Source organism: Canis lupus, chromosome 4 (assembly GCF_003254725.2).
Source record: "Canis lupus dingo isolate Sandy chromosome 4, ASM325472v2, whole genome shotgun sequence".
Taxonomy (NCBI): domain Eukaryota; kingdom Metazoa; phylum Chordata; class Mammalia; order Carnivora; family Canidae; genus Canis; species Canis lupus.
Window position 1 is genome coordinate 22,579,929 of NC_064246.1, and position 18,425 is coordinate 22,598,353.

Sequence of the window (18,425 nt, forward strand, 5' to 3'; positions counted from 1 at the left end):
CCCAGGCAGCAAACCCCTCGTCCCACCGAGCCCCAAATGCCTCAGTCACGAGTTTCTGTGCCGGCAGCTGAGCTTGCTCCGGGGTGGGGGTTGGGGGGCACCATTGCCACCGCCCCCAGCCCAGGCCACTGTGTCATACCCAGCCCCGGACGATGATGAAACCCAGTGATGCAGACCCTCTCTTCTTTCCCTGCTGCGCTCCCCTCCTCTCCTCCCCACCCCCCATGTGAGTTGATTCCCTTTCCTCTTTCTGGGGCCTGATCTCCCTGGGGCTGCAGGGGTGGGGAGGTGTGGGAGGGGCTCAAAGAGCAGGCTTCTCACCCTCTCCTTCCTTGTGTCCCTAGGAGCCATGAGGTGCCACGTTGCCACCAGCTGCCTCGTGGGCTGGCTGTTTGTGCTGATCTCTGGATGCTGGGGTAAGTCCAGCCCTCTGCCCTTCCTGCCCCGTGGGGTTTGTGCTCTGGGACAGGGGTTGGGAGAGGGCTGCAGACCTTGCCTTGCTGTGCATACACTTCCCTGTGACTGGGCACACACTTCCGTCTCTGGGCCTCAGTTGTTTTTTTCTTTTTTTTTTTTTTTTAAGATTTTATTTATTTATTCATGATAGACATAGAGAGAGAGGCAGAGACACAGGCAGAGGGAGAAGCAGGCTCCATGCCGGGAGCCCAAGGTGGGACTCGATCCCAGATCCCAGGACCATGCCCTGGACCAAAGGCAGGCACTAAACCGCTAAACCGCTGAGCCACCGTCCCCTGGGCCTCAGTTGTTTCCACAGCACTCACAGGGCTGAAAGTACCAGCCTCCCTGTGAAGGGAGGGGAGGAGCCTTAGAAATAGGTGAGCTCTAGGGGTAGGAGGCATGGGTGCCAGAACCGTCCTTGCGGGATGTGGGGACTGGCCGGTTCTCTTCAGTTTCACAGCGGCCCTTTGAGCACCTGCCGTGGGACACTGTGTGTGTCTGCTATCCCCAGTGCTGGGGTGTGCAAGCAATGGCTTGTGAGCTCCAGGAATCCAGAACCAACCGGGGGTGGAGGTGGGGGTGGGAGGGGACACAGCTAGGATTTACTACATGGAATGCAGGGGAGCGAGTGGGAATACAGGAGGAGAGAAGCCCATCAGGAGAAAAGACTCATTGGGCCTGCGGGGACAGGTGGGACCCAGACAGAGGGAAACATTTACTCGGGGCTTTGAAGACTGAGAAGAAGCTTTAGGGGAGCAGGAGGAAGGGAATCCCGGAGGAGGGAACAGCTTGAGCCTAGGTGTGGCTGTGAGGAGCCCTTTCCCCTTGCTGGGAGGACCTGCCCTCCTTGCCCTGGCACTGGCGGCAGCCAGATCGGCGACAGCTCCGGTGCCCATGGAGGAGGCCAGGAGAGACCCGGGCATCTTCCTGTCCCTTGGCTCCCGGACAGTTGGTGGCCAGGAGCAAAGCAGCTCTGGGCCGTGCTGAAGGAAGGCCAGGACCACAGGCAGGGCTGGCACAGTGTCCCCTGGGGCCAGGGTGTCCCTGGGGAAGAGCTACAGGCACGGTGTGCCTGGTGACATGGGCAAACACGTTTCTGAGTGAGGCCAGGTCCTTTGATAACTCTAGGGAGCCAGGGAGTCTCTGGAGGAAGCCAGCCTGGTGCAGGCTGCCTGAGAGCCCCCCAGAGGTCCCCTCTGCTGGCCGCGGAGTTTGGAAGGGTCTCTGCTGGCCTGCCTCTGTGAGGGGGGCTCACTTCCAGTCAGGCAGCCCGGGCTTACAACAGAGCCTCACAGAGTCTCGGGGCAGAGCCAGAGGGGCTCTCAGACCCTCTCAACCCCTCGCCTACGTTGCAGAGATAGGGACACCTGGAAAAGCAGCTGGCCCAAGGGCATGCAGAGCGGGGCGTGGCTGAGCCTCAGTCCGGGTCTCTGATCCTCCTTGGGGAGCTTTGGTCAGGGTACCCCTATGAGCCCCATGCGGGGAGGCCTCAGCGGGGGCAGCTGACGCAGCTCTGACCCTCTGGCTCTGCCGGATGCTAGAAGGACACTCTCCCCTGCCTCCCCAGGGGCTCCATGACCTTGGCCGCTGGAGCCCTTCCCCCTCTGTCGAGAACAAATACAGATGTAAAAATAAAACAGGCGCTGAGAGCTTGGCTGTATCCTCCGTAGAGGTGGCATTTTCCTCCTGAGCTCTGGGGATGCAAGAGGGCTCGTGCATCTCAGGTGGGCCCCAGGGAGCAGCACCAAGCCAGGACTCCTGGGTTCCAGCCCCACTTCTCCAGTGGCCTCCCTTGGGGGGGCATCCTTAGCCTCTCTGGCCTTCAGCTTTTTTTTCTCTAAAGTCAGAAGGACAATAGGACTCCCCTCCTTCGGTTGTCAGGATGATCCGTTGGGTTAACGCACCTATCAAGCACGTAGAATAGCTCCCGGCCCATATTAGGTGCTAAATAAGTGTTAGCTCTTTGATTAGGAGCTCTATCTTTCTCTGGGGGACGCAGAACGGGGCACAGGAAACAGAAAAGTTAAGCAAGTTGCCTGAGAGCACCCAGCAACTCTGGCAAAACCAGCTCTCGGAGTTGGGGAGCGGTGGGGGGGCGTTAGTCTGCTTTGCATGTATGTGAGGGGCGCGGTCTCTCATGCTGGGTACAGTCCCTTCTTCCTGGTCCCTGTCCGAGGTGGACGGAGGTGGCCAGCGTCGTTCCTTTGGCTTGGTGAGACCATGGCTGACTTAGGGACTGAAGGACACCATCTTCGCACCCTGCCCTTCCAACACCAGCTCCTGACCCCTAACCCTTCCCTTGTCCCCCAGACCATCCCACATTACCTCTCCCCACCTTGCATCTGCCCCGCAGCCCTAGTGGGTCTCTCCTCCCATCCTGGGTGCTCAGAGGTGGGTCAGGATCCCGGCCTAACCACCCCGCCCCTCAGATGTCAGACCCCCTCGTCAGCCCGTCATCTTCTCTCTGCCGAAGCTTGCTACCCTTCTCCGTCTGGCCTCAGTGTGTTCCCCATCTGCGGGCCGGTCGGGAAGGCAGGAGGTGAAGGCCTGAGCAGGCCTGCCCTGGCCCATCCTTGTCTGGCCTGGCCTCTGAGTACCCTGCTAGGTCATGCCATTGGTCCCCAGGCCTGAGGGTCCTGGCTGGGGCTACCCACTTTTGTAACCGACAGCAGCGTGTCAGGCTTCTGACCCCCGGGCTCCCGTGGACCACCCTGCAGCCACAGTGACGCAGTGCACAGGACGCCCCTGGCGGGGAGGCGGGTGAGAGGGCAGGGCAGGGCAGGGCTTTTTCCCTGAGGCTTAGAAATGGGGGCCAGAGAGACAGAGAGCTTTACCTAAGGCCGCACAGCAGCGACTGGCAGAAGATGTAAGGCCCCTACATTTGTCCTCTCTGCCTGGGGTTCCTCCCTTGTCATGCCCCCCCCCCCCATAGGGGTCTCCAGCCCCTCCATGAGCAATCAGACACCTGGGGAGGCAGGTGTGGGCTGGATTCAGGCCCAGCTGCCTCAAGGCTCTGCCATTCGCCAAGGTTCGTCAGGCCCAAAGAGGAATCCCCCACCCCACGACTCTGAGGAAAGTCAGCGCTTCCTGGCCTGGCATCCCCAAATTGTGCCTGATGCCAGGCATTCTGGGATCAGGTGCCCGGGGCCAGGACACTGCCCTCCTCCACGCCCTTCCCGAATCTCTGTCGTTGGGATGTTGTGTTCTCCGGAGCCTCCCCGCTCCCTCGTCCCCCCGGGCCTGTGGTTAGAAGCAGGACGCTGCGCAGCGGCGTTTGTGGTGTTCCAAGCTGGGGGGTCCCCGGGAACTGTGCAGGGGATGATCAGTGTGAGTGGCCAGGAAGGTGGGGAGAAGCCACCAGGGCAGAGCGAGCAGAGGACGTAGACTCATGGGGGTCAGGTGTGTGGGGTGGGCGGGGGTCCGGACAGAGGAGTGGGTCATGGGCACCCGAAGCTGGGACTCTCCATCACTGAAGACCCCTGTGTCCCCATCACCTACCACACGCCCCCGCCTGGTCTGTCCCCAGGTGCTCCACTGGTAGCCCAGGGCCACAGGGCCCCCGGGGGCAGCAGGGCTGTTCTGAGAACATGGGCCCTGCTTGGTATGTGGCAGGGGACACCTCCCCCCGAGGCCCTGCCAGCTAGCTACTCATGCGTGCGGTGCTCTCCGCAGCTGATTATCCGCAGGTCCTGTAAAAGAAAATTCTAAAATGAATAATGCTGCTGCAGGCGACGGTTTTCCTCACTGGTGTCCTCCCCCTGCTGCCCAATCCCTCCCCTATATTCTCTCGGCACCCCGAGCCTTCTGCCTGGGTTCAGCCTGAGTCCCCTCCTGGAGCCCAAGGCTCCGCTTGGTGATCCAAAGCATGCCCTTCTGGCTGAGTGGGTGGCACTGTTATTAATACCAATATTAGGGGATCCCTGAATGGCTCAGTGGTTTAGCGCCTGCCTTTGGCCCAGGGCGCGATCCTGGAGTCCCGCGTCAGGCTCCCTGCATGGAGCCTGCTTCTCCTTCTGTGTCCCTGCCTCTCTCTCTCTCTCTCTCTCTGTCTATCATAAATAAATTTTTAAAAAATCTTAAAAAAAATACCAATATTAATAGTAGTTCCCATGCTTGCTGTGTGCTGGGGCATGGATAAGCGTGTGTGTGTGTGTGTGTGTGTGTGTGTGTGTGTGTGTGTGTGTAATCTCACTTAATCCTCAGGACCACCATGAAGTAGTAAGTCTTACTGTTGCTATTTTACACCTGGGTAAACTGAGGCATGGGACGATCATGTGGCTAGAAAGAAGCCCAGTGACATTCCGAACAAAGGCAAGACCCCTGACCGTTGGCCTCTTTCTGAGGCTGTTATATGAGTGAGGGGCTCTGGATTCCTGATCTGAGAGGGGGGAGGAATGTGTGTGAGTTCAGGTTTGTAGTGATGGTGATCGAGGAGGGCTTCCTGGAAGAAGAGGCGTCTAAGATGAAACTTGAAGAATGAATAGGAATTGGACAGGTAAAGGCCGAAGGGTCAGCAGTCCCAGCCAGGACGTGAGACAGTGGCCAGAAGGTTTGAGGAATCAGAAATGGCATCATTCTGAGCAGATTTACGAGGAGGAGGAAACGATGCCCCTCTGCCCTCTGACCTACCAGCCATAAATCAGGGGTTCCTGGGACCCCACCCCCCCTTCCTCAGGTTTGATCAGCTAGACGGACTCTCAAAACTCAGGGAGGCACTTGGCTTACATTTGCTGGGTTAATACAAAGGGTACGACCTAGGGCGGCCAGATGGGAGCGGGGCGAGGGCCGGGTGGAGCTGCCGTGTGCTCTCCAGGTAGGCCACCCTCCCAGCACGTGGATGCCTTCAACCTGGACACTCATCAGATCTCCAGCCCCCTCCCCTCCCTGGAGGTCCGGGTGGGGGAAAGCACCCACTCTCTAACCAGTAACCCCCCTCTAACCAGTTGGTCTTTCTGCCCACCAGCCCCACCCGGGGTCCTCGCGGTCCCATAAACTCAGCTGTGCTCCACAGGGGCTCCATATAAAGGACAAAAGACAATTCCTCTTGCTCTGGAAATTCTAAGGAGTTTTGAAGCCCTGGGCCAGGAACTGGGACAAAGACCGAATGTATTTTTTATTATACTACACTACTGAAGGCCATGAAGAGGGGGTTTCGGGGGACAGGTGAAGCCGGCCTTGGGGGGCCTCACACAGGGGACTCATGGAACAAAGGGTATCTTCGGAGTCACTAAATTCCTCAGTTCATGCTGGTCCCACCCCCAACTCCTTCCAGAACTGGCCGTTTCCCCAAGCCCGTTAGGGTGGGGTATGGGGCCAGCCACCCAGGGACCCCCAAAGGCCTGTGCCACTCACTCATCCTGGACAAGTTACTACTTATTCCCTACAAGCCTTGTTCTTCTCCGCAGTGAGACGGGGAGATGATAAGCCCCGCCAAAGCGTGAAGGTGGATGGAGGGGCACGTCAGTGGCCAGCGTGGAGGAGGGTTCTGGAGATGGCAGTGGTGGCTGTTCATCCTGTGGGGTGGGCTGGCCGCTCCTTCACACGACAAATACCTACTGAGGGCTCCCGAGTGCCACGCCTTGCCCTGGGCACTAGGCTCATAGCCATGGAGGCACCTCGCCCGGGGCCCTGACACGCTCGTGTGCCATCTGCAGCCAGGTGGCCCGATAGGGATACAATGTGTGTGTGAGTTGAGATTTTTCTAGGAACCGCACTAGAAAAGAAACTCATTTAAATAAGAAGTTGCACCCAATATATCTGCAATATTTTTATTTCAACACATAATCAATATAAAAGGTTAATGGGATATTTTACACCCATTTTTTCATAGAAAGTCTTTGAAATCCTGCATGTATTTTATGCTTTGGCGTGTCTCAGCGTGGCCCGGGATATAATGGCCACATGGAGTTAGTGGCCTCGCTGACCATTCACCCTCCCTACCGGCATTATTTCCCACTTACCCAGAGGGGGGATGGTGACTTGCTGAGGTCCTGGGAAGGTGGCCGTGGCAGCGGACCCAGGCTCATGCTCTCTGCAGCCCCCACCCTGTGTCTCCTTACAGAAGCTGGCATGAGGGTACTTGCCTGACACTCTTGTCCTCTGACTTCCAGGCCAGGTGAACCGACTGCCCTTCTTCACCAACCACTTCTTTGACACATACCTGCTGATCAGCGAGGACACGCCCGTGGGTGAGTTGGCGCAGGGTCTGCGGCTGGGCATGCCGGGAGGTATGGGGTGGGCTCCTCTCCCCCCAAGTGAAGGGGCTCTTAGAGATTGAGCCCATCTTCCACCCATTATTGGAGCCTCTTGCATGGTGTCTCTGATGGGTGTTCATATGGCCCCTCCTTGGTTGTCCCTGGGGATGGGACGCTCAGTATTTCCCGGGCTGTTCCTCTTCCAACATAGGGGAGTTCTGAGTGTCCAAGGATTTATCACACTGAGCCCAAGTCAGTTGACTTTCACTTTTGCACTAGTTTTGTTCTACAGAATGGCTCGTTCCTCTTTGTGATAATTTAAAGACGCTGGCTGTCAGAGAGTTTGTTTCATAGCCTTTTGCACTTTTCCGTGGTCATTGGGTTTTCTGTGTGGAGTGTGCCTGTTTTTGTCATGAGGAAAACAAAATTAACTATTTAGGAGGTGATCACAAGCAGCCCCTTCCACCCAGCATGAATCCCCTCATGACCCGGCTCTGTCCCCATGATCTTCTTCCTGGGTGCCTGGCTTCTACACCTGCAACTGAAGGTGTGCACCCATAGCCCCATGGCCTTCGCTCGGCTCTGGGGACCAGAAGCTTCTTAAGAAATGGGGGTTGAATTGGACAAACCCATCTTGCAGCTGTGCTGACAGGAACATGCTTGTTCCTATGAGCATGCGTGCAAGCAGCGGTGCCTGGAAAAGTCCCTCCCACCTCTATCCACACTGCCTCCTCGGTCCTCATTCTTATTGGTGTTGTTTTAGGTAAAGTGCCTGCCATCTGGGGCTTCTTCAGCTCAGGTGTGCCTACCCCGTGGGTCTGGGGGTGGGGCTGTGCAGCAGAAGCAGCGTGCATCTGGGGTTGGCGTGGTGCATCTTTCTGGAGCTTCGCTTGTCCTTGAGAATAAAGTGGGATGGTCTGGATAGTGGAGGGGTGTAAAGATATTTAACTCAGAGGACATTTTAAACACTCTTTTATGTAAAACCAAGTATAGATGTCTGATAGAGTAGATGCGAAATTCTTCAAAGAAAATCTCTGCTTCAAGAGGGGAGCCTTAACAGGCCCCAGACTCTCTCCTGCTGTTGCTGGTGGCATGACAGCAGCCCCCTAAGAGGTCTTCCCCTTCCTTCTTCCTGGTGGAAGCTTTTATCCAGGTGGGTGCGGGGCATAGCAGGTGTATTTCTGACTATTGTGGGGATTATCCCCACGGTCCAGTGGCATTTCATTTCTAGGGCCCATGGGGGCCTCTGTGGAATGTGGCAGTTCTTTAGGTGACTAGCAGCCCCCATGGATCAGGAATGAAAGGCTGGATTTGTGGATGTAGGTATTTAAAGGGTGGTCCGAGAAGGAGGCTGCCTGCCTCTCTGGAATGTTCTTCTACAGGCTTACCACCTTCTGGAGGGTGGAGAGGGTACCTAGAAGTCTCTTGGAGATGCTGCTGAGCTGTTTCCTCCCCTCTGGGTTGTGTCAGGGCATGTATATGGACTTCTCGATTCATCTGGGGTTTCTCCCCACAGCCCAGGCCCAGCATGGGGCTGATGCAGAGGTAGGATAGTAGGTGCCTAGCATATGTGGCTCAGCAAATAAATGAATGTTAGCAGCCTTTATTATCATTGGAGGCTCTTTCGGTTCATTCAGCAGTTTATCAGATATAGAGGATGTGCACCCTCTGTGCTGGGGCCTGGCTGCCATGCACCCAGACAGGAATTGGACGGAGGGATAAAGAAGTCAGTGCCACAGTGATGGGGGCTGGGCTAGATGTCTGATTAAGTCCCAGTGGAGGATTGAAAGAGAAAGGGGTGTTCCTCAGGGGACAGAGCAGAGGCAGGAGGAAGCAGGAAAGGTTTTTGGGAGGTGGTGGCCCTTGAGCAGGGTCCCGAAAGGCTCCCTTTCTGTTCCTTCACACGCTGTTTCCTGCAGCTAATCTTTAGAAGTGTCTGTTCTAACCCCGTCATTCTGGACATTGCTTTATGTTGGAGGGAATCTATTTGGGACAGGTAGGCCATTGAGGCAGAGGTGTGGCCAGCCACTAATGGACCAGAGCTGCGGGCCAGGAGACATGAAGGCTGCTCTCAGGTGTGCGGTGCTGGTTCTGCCACCCCATCCGTGACCCTGCCCAGCCCCGAGTATGGGGTTCTTGGAGGCCTGTGGTGCGGGGAAGGTGGTGGGGTGTGGCAGATGTTGCTTGGCCAGTGCTGATGGTCATAAGCCCTAGGCTGGACGCCCCCACCCCAGTGAGCCCTGCAGCAGGCCCCGCTCTAGTTACCTTTGGCTCTGGCTCTTGATTGTCTTCTGCAAACGCTAGCATCGATCGGCTTCCCGGAGCAACTCCTAGGACATGGCCCCATTAAGGCTGCGCTTGGCAGTCACAGCAGGGGCGTCCATCTGGTGCAGTGGGGATTGATCCCTGGCTCTAGGGGACCGTAGGAATGAGAGAGGGCTCAGTGAGCTGGAAGACAGCTCTGTTTATCTCTCCAGGCAGGGGCTGCTGCAAAGCTGGCCCATACCCTCCTGGCGTCCTCCCTTCCCCTGGCATCAGGATGGGGCAGGAAGCTTTGGCCTGAAAGTCATGGATTCAGCTTTTGTTTCTCACCGTGTGGCTTTGGGCACGCCGCTTCCCCTCTCTGGGCCTTATCTCCCATCTCACCGATGAGAGGGCATGGGGAAGGCGGGTCCTGTGGGCTTTGGCTTGGGCATTCCTGCTGGCCCAGTGTATCTCCAGGCCCTCAGATAACAGGCCTGGAGCCCTCCCCTGTGTGCTATCACCTGTGTGGCCCTGGGCCATTCAGAGGTTGGTATGGACTCACGCAGTTGTGACAAGGTATAGGCCTCGGACCAGCAGAGGCCAGGGAGAGGGTAAGGGTTGAAACACTTGTCTGAGGGACTAGCCCCCTGCTTGCCATGTGGAAGGGGGGGTGGCCTAGAGGCTTGACCTCGAGGCTTGGCTCTCACTGGCCCTTTGCTTTCTGAACCTCCGTGCTCCAGCCTGCAAAGTGGGGATGGGCTAGTCCCTTCTCTGGATTCCATACCTGGAATATTTTGTTACTGAAAGGAGAGCCTGTGTGTGGCCCGAGGATGACTGGTTGAGCTGTCCTGCCAGCCAGAGCTTTGCAGTGGGGACAGACAGGTGCATAGAGGAGCAGGTTCCAGTGAGGTGGTCAATATCCACGGCTAGAGGCAGAGCCCAAGCCAGTCTGAAAGTGGCAGGAGGTCAGAGCTATGGGCAGACCAGCTTCCAGCCCTGGGGCTGATTATTTTGCTTCTGCTTAATGCATGATGATGGGGAGCTCATGATCCTATAAGACAGTTTATTTTTGTGCTGTGGGACAGTTCTGGGAATGAAAAATTCTTCCTTAATATTAATCTGAAATCTGTCCCCAGAACTCTCACCATTGATTGAGCCTAATTCTGACCACTGGAGCCTTACAGATTAATAATAGTAATACAACACATGATATACTATATATGTATAACATGCTATTATAATAGCAGTGTTTACTGAGGGCTCGAGGTAGTGTACAAAGTGTTTTAACTAATGGGTTTTCAAATTCCTTTTAAGAATCAGAGTAGACTTGGCTGCAGGCTCTGTCGGTGTGTAGTTCCTGCGAATGTTCTCTCCCGGGCTAGAGATTGGGACTTGGATTCACCCCAGACCTTCTGAGCCTTTCCATTCTTCATGCTCTCCAGCCTCAGTTCCGGCCAGCGGGCCAGCAGCCGCGTGCTGGGGAGCGGGGTGGGAGGGCACAGCACGGCTGTCCCACATCCCTTATGAGGCTACGATGTGTCACTCTATCTCCTCACCCATCTCCAGCTCCAATTCCCTCTGCCTGATGTTCTTTTGGAGGACCATCTCCCAGCCAGGGAAGACAGGAGCAAAATGAAGTCATCAAGTAGCTCTGCCTTGCCCGCCGGCCCCGGCCCGTTAACATTCAGGGCCCCGTTGTCCCTGTGCATCTTGCTCCAGACGTGACTATCTGTCACAGACAGCCGAGCTGGCCTGGGAGGGGCAGAGCAAGGGCAGAGCAAGGGCAGATCAAGGACTCAATGCCTGGTTGGGCTGGTGGCCTCACCCCCACCGTGGCCCTGGCCCTTAGCAGGTGAATGGCCACCTGGCACCTTTAGGATGAGGGCTGGACGCTTCCTGGGTGTTCCCTCTAGGTGGCCTCTCGAATCCACTACAAACACTCACCATTATGGCCCATGTCAAGGTCACCCATGACCTCCAGGTGGCCAAAGCCAGTCTTTAGTTCTCAGACCTGTGGCCTTTTGGCAGTTGGGTCTTCTCCACCAGGGCGTCAGCTCTCTGGCTGTTTCTTTCCAGCCTCCTCTCCTGGCTCCTGAACACTTCCCACACCTCGGAGCGTGGCAGGGCCCCAGGCCCAGCTCCTGTATGCCTTCCCCAAGTTCTAGCCCTATGCCCGGCTCCTCTGATCTTATGGCTTCAGGTCCTGTCCGTATACCGACAGGTCGGCGGCTTCTATCTCCTTCCTGGGCCTCCTTGCAGGGAACATTCCAGACTTGTGTGCCTACCTCTCTGCTCAGTGTTTCCACTTGGATGTCTGACGGGCTCTCAGGCTCAGTGCGCCTGGCCTGGACTCCTGACCTTCCCCCCCCAGACCCTAGTTCCCCTGCAGCCTTGCCCATCTCAATTGCAACTACATGCCCCCCACCACCACACCCCCTACCCCAAACCGGGTTGCTCAGGCTAGACACTTAGGGTCGTCCCTGCGTCTTCCCTTTCTCACTCACCTTGCATCCAGTTCATCAGGAAATCCTGTTGGCTCCATCTTCAGAATATTTCCAGAATCTTCTCACTTCTCGCCCCTCTGCTCTCACCACCACAGTCCAGGTGTGGATTATCCCAGCAGCTTCACAACGGTCTCAGTTGCCCCCTTATCCTACAATAGCCTTCTCCCACCCCTACAGCCGAGGGCTCAAGGGGTGCTTTTGAACCCAAGACAGAGCCTGTCATGAAGTGTGCTCATGTCCCCCATCCTGCTTGGAATGAAAGTGGCGGGAAGGCTGACGGCGGTCCAGCTTCCTACCTGACCCCATCTCCTCCCCTCACCCCCGCTCACTCCACTCCAGCCACACCAGCCCCTGTGCAGCTCTGTGAGCATGAAAGTCAGGTTCCCACCTCTGCCTACAGTTGCTGCTCCTGAGGCCTGGAACGTGCTGAGCCTCTGCTGGTCAGCACGTATCTGATGGTCTGGTACGTTCGGACGCCGCCCCCTCCCTGCAGCCTTCCTGTGTTTCTCCAGGCAGGATTCAAGTGCTGCTCCCTTAGCTTTCATTCCTCTGTTAGTCTCTGTCACAGAGCTCAGATGCTCATCTGCCTCTCCTGTTGCCCGGTCAGTACCTCCAGGTGGCCTGGACCATCTCTGTGTCCCCAGGGCCCAGCCCCGGGCGTGGCTTGTACCTCGGGGAAGGAGTGAAGTCTGGAGTGTACGAGCCTGTTGGAGGGGGGGGGCGGGGGACGTTCCAACTGGCAGGGTCTGGAGCTGGCTCTGAGCCTGCTCACCCTCCCGCAGTCCCAGGCCAGGTGCTCCCCTCCCGAGGGTGTCAGGAGCGAGGTGTTGGTGATGACAGGGATGGCTGCCCAGTAAGCGGGCCCAGGGGACGGCGTGCCCCAGATGGCACAGACGCTGAGCGTGCCTGTGCTTGTGAATGACGAAGCTCACGCTGTGCCGGGGTCTTGTTTTTATCACCCCAGCAGCCTGCTGGGGCTGCATGTGGTATATTTGCTGGGGGCTCTCAGGGTGCCATCTCCCCCAGGGAGAGATGCAGAAGCAGCAGGGTGAGGCCTGGCATGGATGCACTGGGCCGACCGAGCAGCTCTGTGAGCGGCGGGGTCTCCTCATCCATCTACCTTGGCTGTGACCCTAATCTTCGTACCTCAGGTCCTGGAGGGGGACGGCGTCCCTGGGGTTGGGCACCAACATCACTCCTTCTATCCCAGTCCTAAACACCACCAACCAAAAGCCTCCCAAGGTCCTAAAGGAAGGAGTGAAAACTTCATCACGGCCTGTCACCCTCTGCTCCCACAGGTACCCTGATCTCCAGCCGTGGGGACACACTCCGCACCCCAGTGCCTCACTCTGTCTCCCCGCTGCGCCTTTCCCATGCTCATCCCTCCGCAGGGAGTGCTTTTTCTCCTTCCTGTCTGGTGAATTCCTACTCATCTTTCAGGGCATAGCTCAGATGTCACCCTGCTCGGGAGGCCTGCAGCCATCCCTGCACCCCCACCCCCCGCCGCCCCCGGTTTCTCTTCACCTCTCTGAAAGCTCTCAGTGAGTTCCGCCGTGGGTATTTGTGTGTAACTCCCCATCGGCTGTTCGTTTTCACTTACTACTTTTATTAATATCGACATTACAATTAATTATAATTTTAGTATTTATGTAGAATATGAGATGTGGAGCGATAATATTAGCTAGCATTTATTGACGGCCAGCCTCCTGCCAGGGCCTCTGATGAGGGTTCTCAATACCTGGCCTCCTGTAGACGGGGAGCCTCAGAGAGGCGTCATTGTCCCCAGTTTGCAGCTGAGCAAGCTGGGCCCTTGTGTGCGCTGTGCCGGGCGCAGTGCGGGGGTCAAAGAGGCCTCAGCAGACCTGAACGAGTGTAGAGGGACGAACGAAGAAGGCATGAGGACGAGGGGATGCTGCGCATGTCATTGAGCCCCCTCCCATTGGCTCCCGGACCCTCCGTATGTCGCCAAGGTCGGCGCACGTGGAGCCAACCTCCCCCCAGCAGACCCCTTGGTACCCCCAAAGCATCCTGAGCCACAATTCAGGTGATAATGTGCACGCTAATCACCTGCGTGACTCAATTAGTCTTGTCAGGAGCCATTAAGGCGGGAGCTCGGGATTCATTAGGATGGATCGGGCCCAGGCAGCGGCTGGCACCGCGGCCAGTCGGCGCTGATTAATTTCCCTGCAAACGCCATCAATGCCCAGCTGTTCCGTCTGGACCCGGGGAGACAATTTTCAGGTGGGCCGACCCCACGTTAGCCGTCTCAGTAGACAGGGGAGCGGAGGGCCTGCAAGCACTCGGACGGCTCCCCGCGGGAGCTGCAGACACGCAGGGGTGCCCAGACCTGCGGGCGTGGGGCTCTGGAGCAGAAGTGGGGAGGGGTGGGTAAGGGGGGGGCCAGGGAGGGGTTTTGGCCTCTCCTGGGGGACATTCTGTGTACCTGGGGTCCTGGAGGGGGCTGTCCCCCCTCCCTGTGCCTGTTCTGGGAAGAATCATGTCTCAGGAGAGGATGAACAAAACTCACAGGGTGAGAAAGTTTCTTCTCTGAACCAAAGCGTTCGTTAGGAATGACACGGAGGACGGGGGGTCATGGTCCCCCAGAGTAGTTCCTCGGCAGGGGTCGGAGGCAAAGATTTTAGAGGGATGTTAAATGCGGGGAGTCCAGTGAGAGGGTCCCAAATAGCAGTTGGGTGTGCGCTCTGAGCGTGGTTTGGGCTTTCCTGGCAACCACCTGCACAGAGGCTGGGAGCCCGGTAGCTAATAACGATGCAGGAGATATACAGTGTGTTGGACAATAATAATGCTGAGAGGAAATCATCTGTGGATGAAGTCAGGGTCAGAGGGAGACAGTGGGGAGATGTAACAGCCTGTATCCCTCACCCTCGCTTTTACCCCCAACCTGAAGGACCCTCTGAGGGCCTGTGATGAACAGCTAGGGCCTCCTGCAAGGCACCCTGATGACCACTGCCTTCGTCCAACACTCCCTGTTTCCAGGTGGGAGAGCTGAGGCCCACGGTGGCGAGCTTGCCCAGGGGCCCCAGAGAGTTCCTGTTGGATTCCAGACCGAAGCCTGCCCTGACCCCAAATGCCAGCTGCAGAAGGGGCTCAAGAGGGCTCTGCCCATGCAGGTGCCTGGTGCCCACGGGCCTGGGGAAGAAGGGGCATTGTCCTGGGTTGGTGAACTGAGAGCTTGGACTTCAGGTTCGGAGAAGGAGCTCCAGGTGCCTCACAGCTGCCACAGTCCGGGGTCGAGGACATAAGGAGACAAAGTGAGGCAGCCCGGACGCTCCCTGAGGCTGTTGGCATCGGAAGGGGGTGGCGTGAGATTTTGGAGGAAAGCTGGAGACTTACTCTCTGTCCAGGTGATCAGACACTGGGACCAAGGAGCCTGGAGCCCTGGGTTCCTGGTGACCTCAGAGTAGGGATTTTACTCTTCCTTCTAGGAGCGGGGGTAGGGTGACTCCCAGGATTCCTGGAAGGCCTAGATACTTCCGTGGCCTTGCCTCCTCTCTGTCTTTCTTCAGGGCAACATAGGAGTGCACATTTGGGGGAGGGGGGTCTTGTGGTCTGTAGCCACTCCCATGAGACCCCTGCCTGGGCATTTCTGAGCCTGTGGTTACCCTGGCTGTGGACTCACTGCCCCTCAGCACGAGGGTGGGGGTGGGCTGGGCGTTTTGGATGCTGCCATAATAACACTAATGATAACGATGATGTGCCACCTGTCGTGTGGGCGGGCCATTAATGGCCTGTCCTGGACACTTGTGCCAGGCCACGCTCGGGGGTGGGGATAGGGACATGCATATTCAAGGTAGCTGGCAAACAGTCACTCTCTTTCCTTCTGCACTTACCCTGTGTCTAGGGAAGCACTTCATCCACAGGGCTCATTGAATCCTCACGGCAAACCCAGAAAGTGGGCCATGTAACCCCCATCTTACAGAGGGGGGCGCAGAGGCTCGGAGAGCATAAGCAACTTGCACAGGCTCACACAGCATTGTATGAGCTGGAAATTGGGCTTGAACTTCTTGGTGCCTGACCCCAAGCTCTGCCCTCAACCACAACTTTGGGATCCTGTATGGGGGTCACTGCTTTGAAGGAGCCCCCATAGGCATGAAGAAGGAGGCCAATGGTAAATGCCCAGCTCACCCCAGGCAAGTGGGGAGCAAGAGCTACGGATGCTGCTAATGCTCAGAGGGAGAGGGAATTCGTCTTGGGCACAGGGACAGAGAAAGATTTATAGTAAAGGTGGCAGCGTGTGGTTGGGTTTTGACAGGCTGGAGCCCTAGGAGAGGCCTTTCAGAAGGTGGAGGAACCAGCCGACCAACCACGGCACAAGCAATTTGTGTTGTGTCTTGGATGGCAGAAATAGGTTGTTGTGGTTAAAAATAAAAATAATAACAGTAATTATTTAGTACATACGTCTTACTAGTTAGCTAACCTGCGGGGTCTCATTGAATCCTTGCCGCAGTGATGGGAAGCCTGTTCCGTCGTGATCCCCGCGGTGGAGACTCAGAGAGGTCACACAAGCTGTCCAAGCTCCCACAACAAAGTCAGGATTTGAATCCTAAGAGTTCAGGCTCCCGGCTATGCCTGATACCCCACTGTGCTACCTCTCAGGATTGTGTGGGTCTTTCCTCAAACTGTCACCCCATAGGGCCCCTGGGTGGCTCAGTGGTTGAGCATCCACCTTCGGGTCAGGTCATGATCCCAGGGTCCTGGGATGGAGTCCCCACATTGGGCTCCCTGCTCAACAGGGATCTCCATCTCCCTCTCTCTCTGCCCCTTTCCACTGACTTGTACTCTCTCTCTGTCTCTTGCTTACTCTCTCTCAAATAAATAATTAAAATCTTAAAAAAAAAAATAAATAAAACGACCTGTCACCCAGGAAAGGGTCTCAGTGGCTAAGGGTCCGCATAGGGTGAAGGTGCCGTTGCTCCAGATAAAGGACAGTGGCCAGCACGGCTTGGTCCGGGCACGCAGACAGGCCCAGGACGGGGGCAGGAGATGGGTCCCGGCCTGGCTCTGCTCATGCAGCTGAATGAGCTTCCACCAGTTTCCCCGTCCAGGCCTCATTTCCCCCCATTATTCAAAAGTTGCTAATCCTTGCTGGACGTACTATGCAGGGTTGGATCTATTGCTAAAAAAATGACTGGGGACGACGGATGAGAGCGTGAGATGAAGCAGATTGTTTGCTCCCGGGCCCACGTCCTTTCCCAGCAACCGGCAGGGCAGGCGGCGGGGCCTCCGGCAGCGGAGTGGCCAGGTGGCGGGCGCCCCCTCTGCGGGGAGCCGGTGGGCCGGCCGATGAGCCTGGCTCAGCCGTGTGGTGTGGTCGGGCGAGGATGTGCTGAGCTTGCAGCCACCAGGGAACACTTGGGCTCCCCGGGAACCAGCCGAAAGTTGTGATTTACAAGAGACAAAAACCTTCCAGCTGCTCGGAGAGACGGTGTAGGCAGAGCTGGTTTTGAACTTGTCATCACCCCCCTTGCCCCGACTGTTCTTTACGCGGCTCAGGGGACCTGTGAGCCTGACTGTCCAACTGCAGCTTAGCCCAGGATAGGAGCTCGAGGTATTTTGTCAGAAGGGGTGTGTGTGCATGCCGTGGAGAGTCATCCCTCGGTGCAGGGGTGTCCCTGCAGGTCCCCTCACCTGGCACCTGCCCCTTCCTCTCCTCGGTGTGATGCTCCAGGCATTGGGAGGGGAGGCACGAGGCCCGGCTTCTGACCCCAGCTCTACCCCTTCTTAGCTCCAGGTGGGGCCGTAGCCTCCCTGGGCCTCGACTCCTCTTCTGGAGACGGGCGTGATCCTACTTGCCTCGCCAACGTCACAGGGAGCTTCATGAGAGAGCTTTGAAAATAAAGTTCCTGTACAAATGGTGGACATTGTTTTTCTTGAGCCACTTTGTCCTTAGGGCCTCCTCTTCCAAGAAGCCCTCTGTTGCATCTTCAGCGAGTGTGGCCCGTATCACCAGGTCTCTCTGCTCAGTTTATTCAGTTGGAAAATGGAATGAACGTACTGTGTATACTCAGAGGATCAGGGTGAGGATTAAGTAAGTTAACTTCAGGTGTTTAGAACCAACTTGGCACTGATAGATGCTAATATTGTTATCGTTGACCAGTGCTTTTCCCAACTAGATGAGAAGCAGGCTTGGGACAGGAATGATATCTTAAGTGGCCCAAACCCACTATGTCAACACTTAAATATTTGCTATGGTTTTATGTGTTACTGTTTCCAAGAGCATTTTTCCCTTTCCAGGTGGGAGAATCCAGAGGTCCTGGTCCCCCTCCCAGCCTGACCAGGAAGCCAATTGGTGCAGCTGTCTGCTAAGGGGTGATGAAGGTGCCAGGTGCACCTTTTTTTTTTTTTAAGATTTTATTTATTTATTTTTTCATGAGAGACACAGAGAGAGTGGTAGAGACATGGGCAGAGGGAGAAGCAGGCTCCATGCAGGGAGCCCAATGCGGGGACTCGATCCCAGGACCCCAGGATCACGACCTGAGCCAAAGGCAGACCTGCAACCACCGAGCCGCCCAGTGCCCTGCCAGGTGCACCCTTGCAGCGGTGGGCACCTCCCTGTCCCCTGGGCGATGAGTGCCACCTTCCTACTATGGGTGGTCTCCCTCCTGCTGCTGCTCCTCATTCGTCCTGGTCTGGCCCGGGGCTCCTAGAGTCAGCCCGTTCCTCCTCACAGGACAGCTGCCCCAGACCTGCAGACAGAGGCCTGCCCCTGGATCTGCTCTCCTTGATTCCGGAGGTCCCCAGCCCCGTGGCCAGCTCTCCGACCTAGGACAGACTTTGCCCACCTTCTCCCTCCAGGTCACCCTCCTGTCTGCCAGGTGTCATGCAAAGGCTTTGCACGCCTGCTCATTTCATGCTCACATGCCCTATGAAGGAGCTTTTTTTTTTTTTTAAGATTTTATTTATTTATTCATGAGAGAGAGAGAGAGAGGCAGAGTCACAGGCAGGGGAAGAAGCAGGCTCCCTGTGGAGAGCCTGATACAGGACTTGATCCCAGGACCCCAGG

The 18,425-nt window shown here is 56.7% G+C and overlaps 1 protein-coding gene across 1 annotated transcript in view; it reads left to right on the forward strand.

Moving 5' to 3' along the window:
• The first annotated feature begins 298 nt into the window (after nt 1–298).
• Nucleotides 299–18,425, forward strand: part of LOC125752101 (cadherin-23-like) — a 285,602-nt gene continuing 267,475 nt past the window's right edge. Inside the window, exons 1-2 of the mRNA XM_035715256.2 lie at nt 299–416; nt 6,570–6,647. Coding sequence (XP_035571149.2) covers nt 350–416; nt 6,570–6,647 — 145 coding nt within the window. The 5' untranslated portion in view covers nt 299–349. The remainder of the gene's footprint in view (nt 417–6,569; nt 6,648–18,425) is intronic.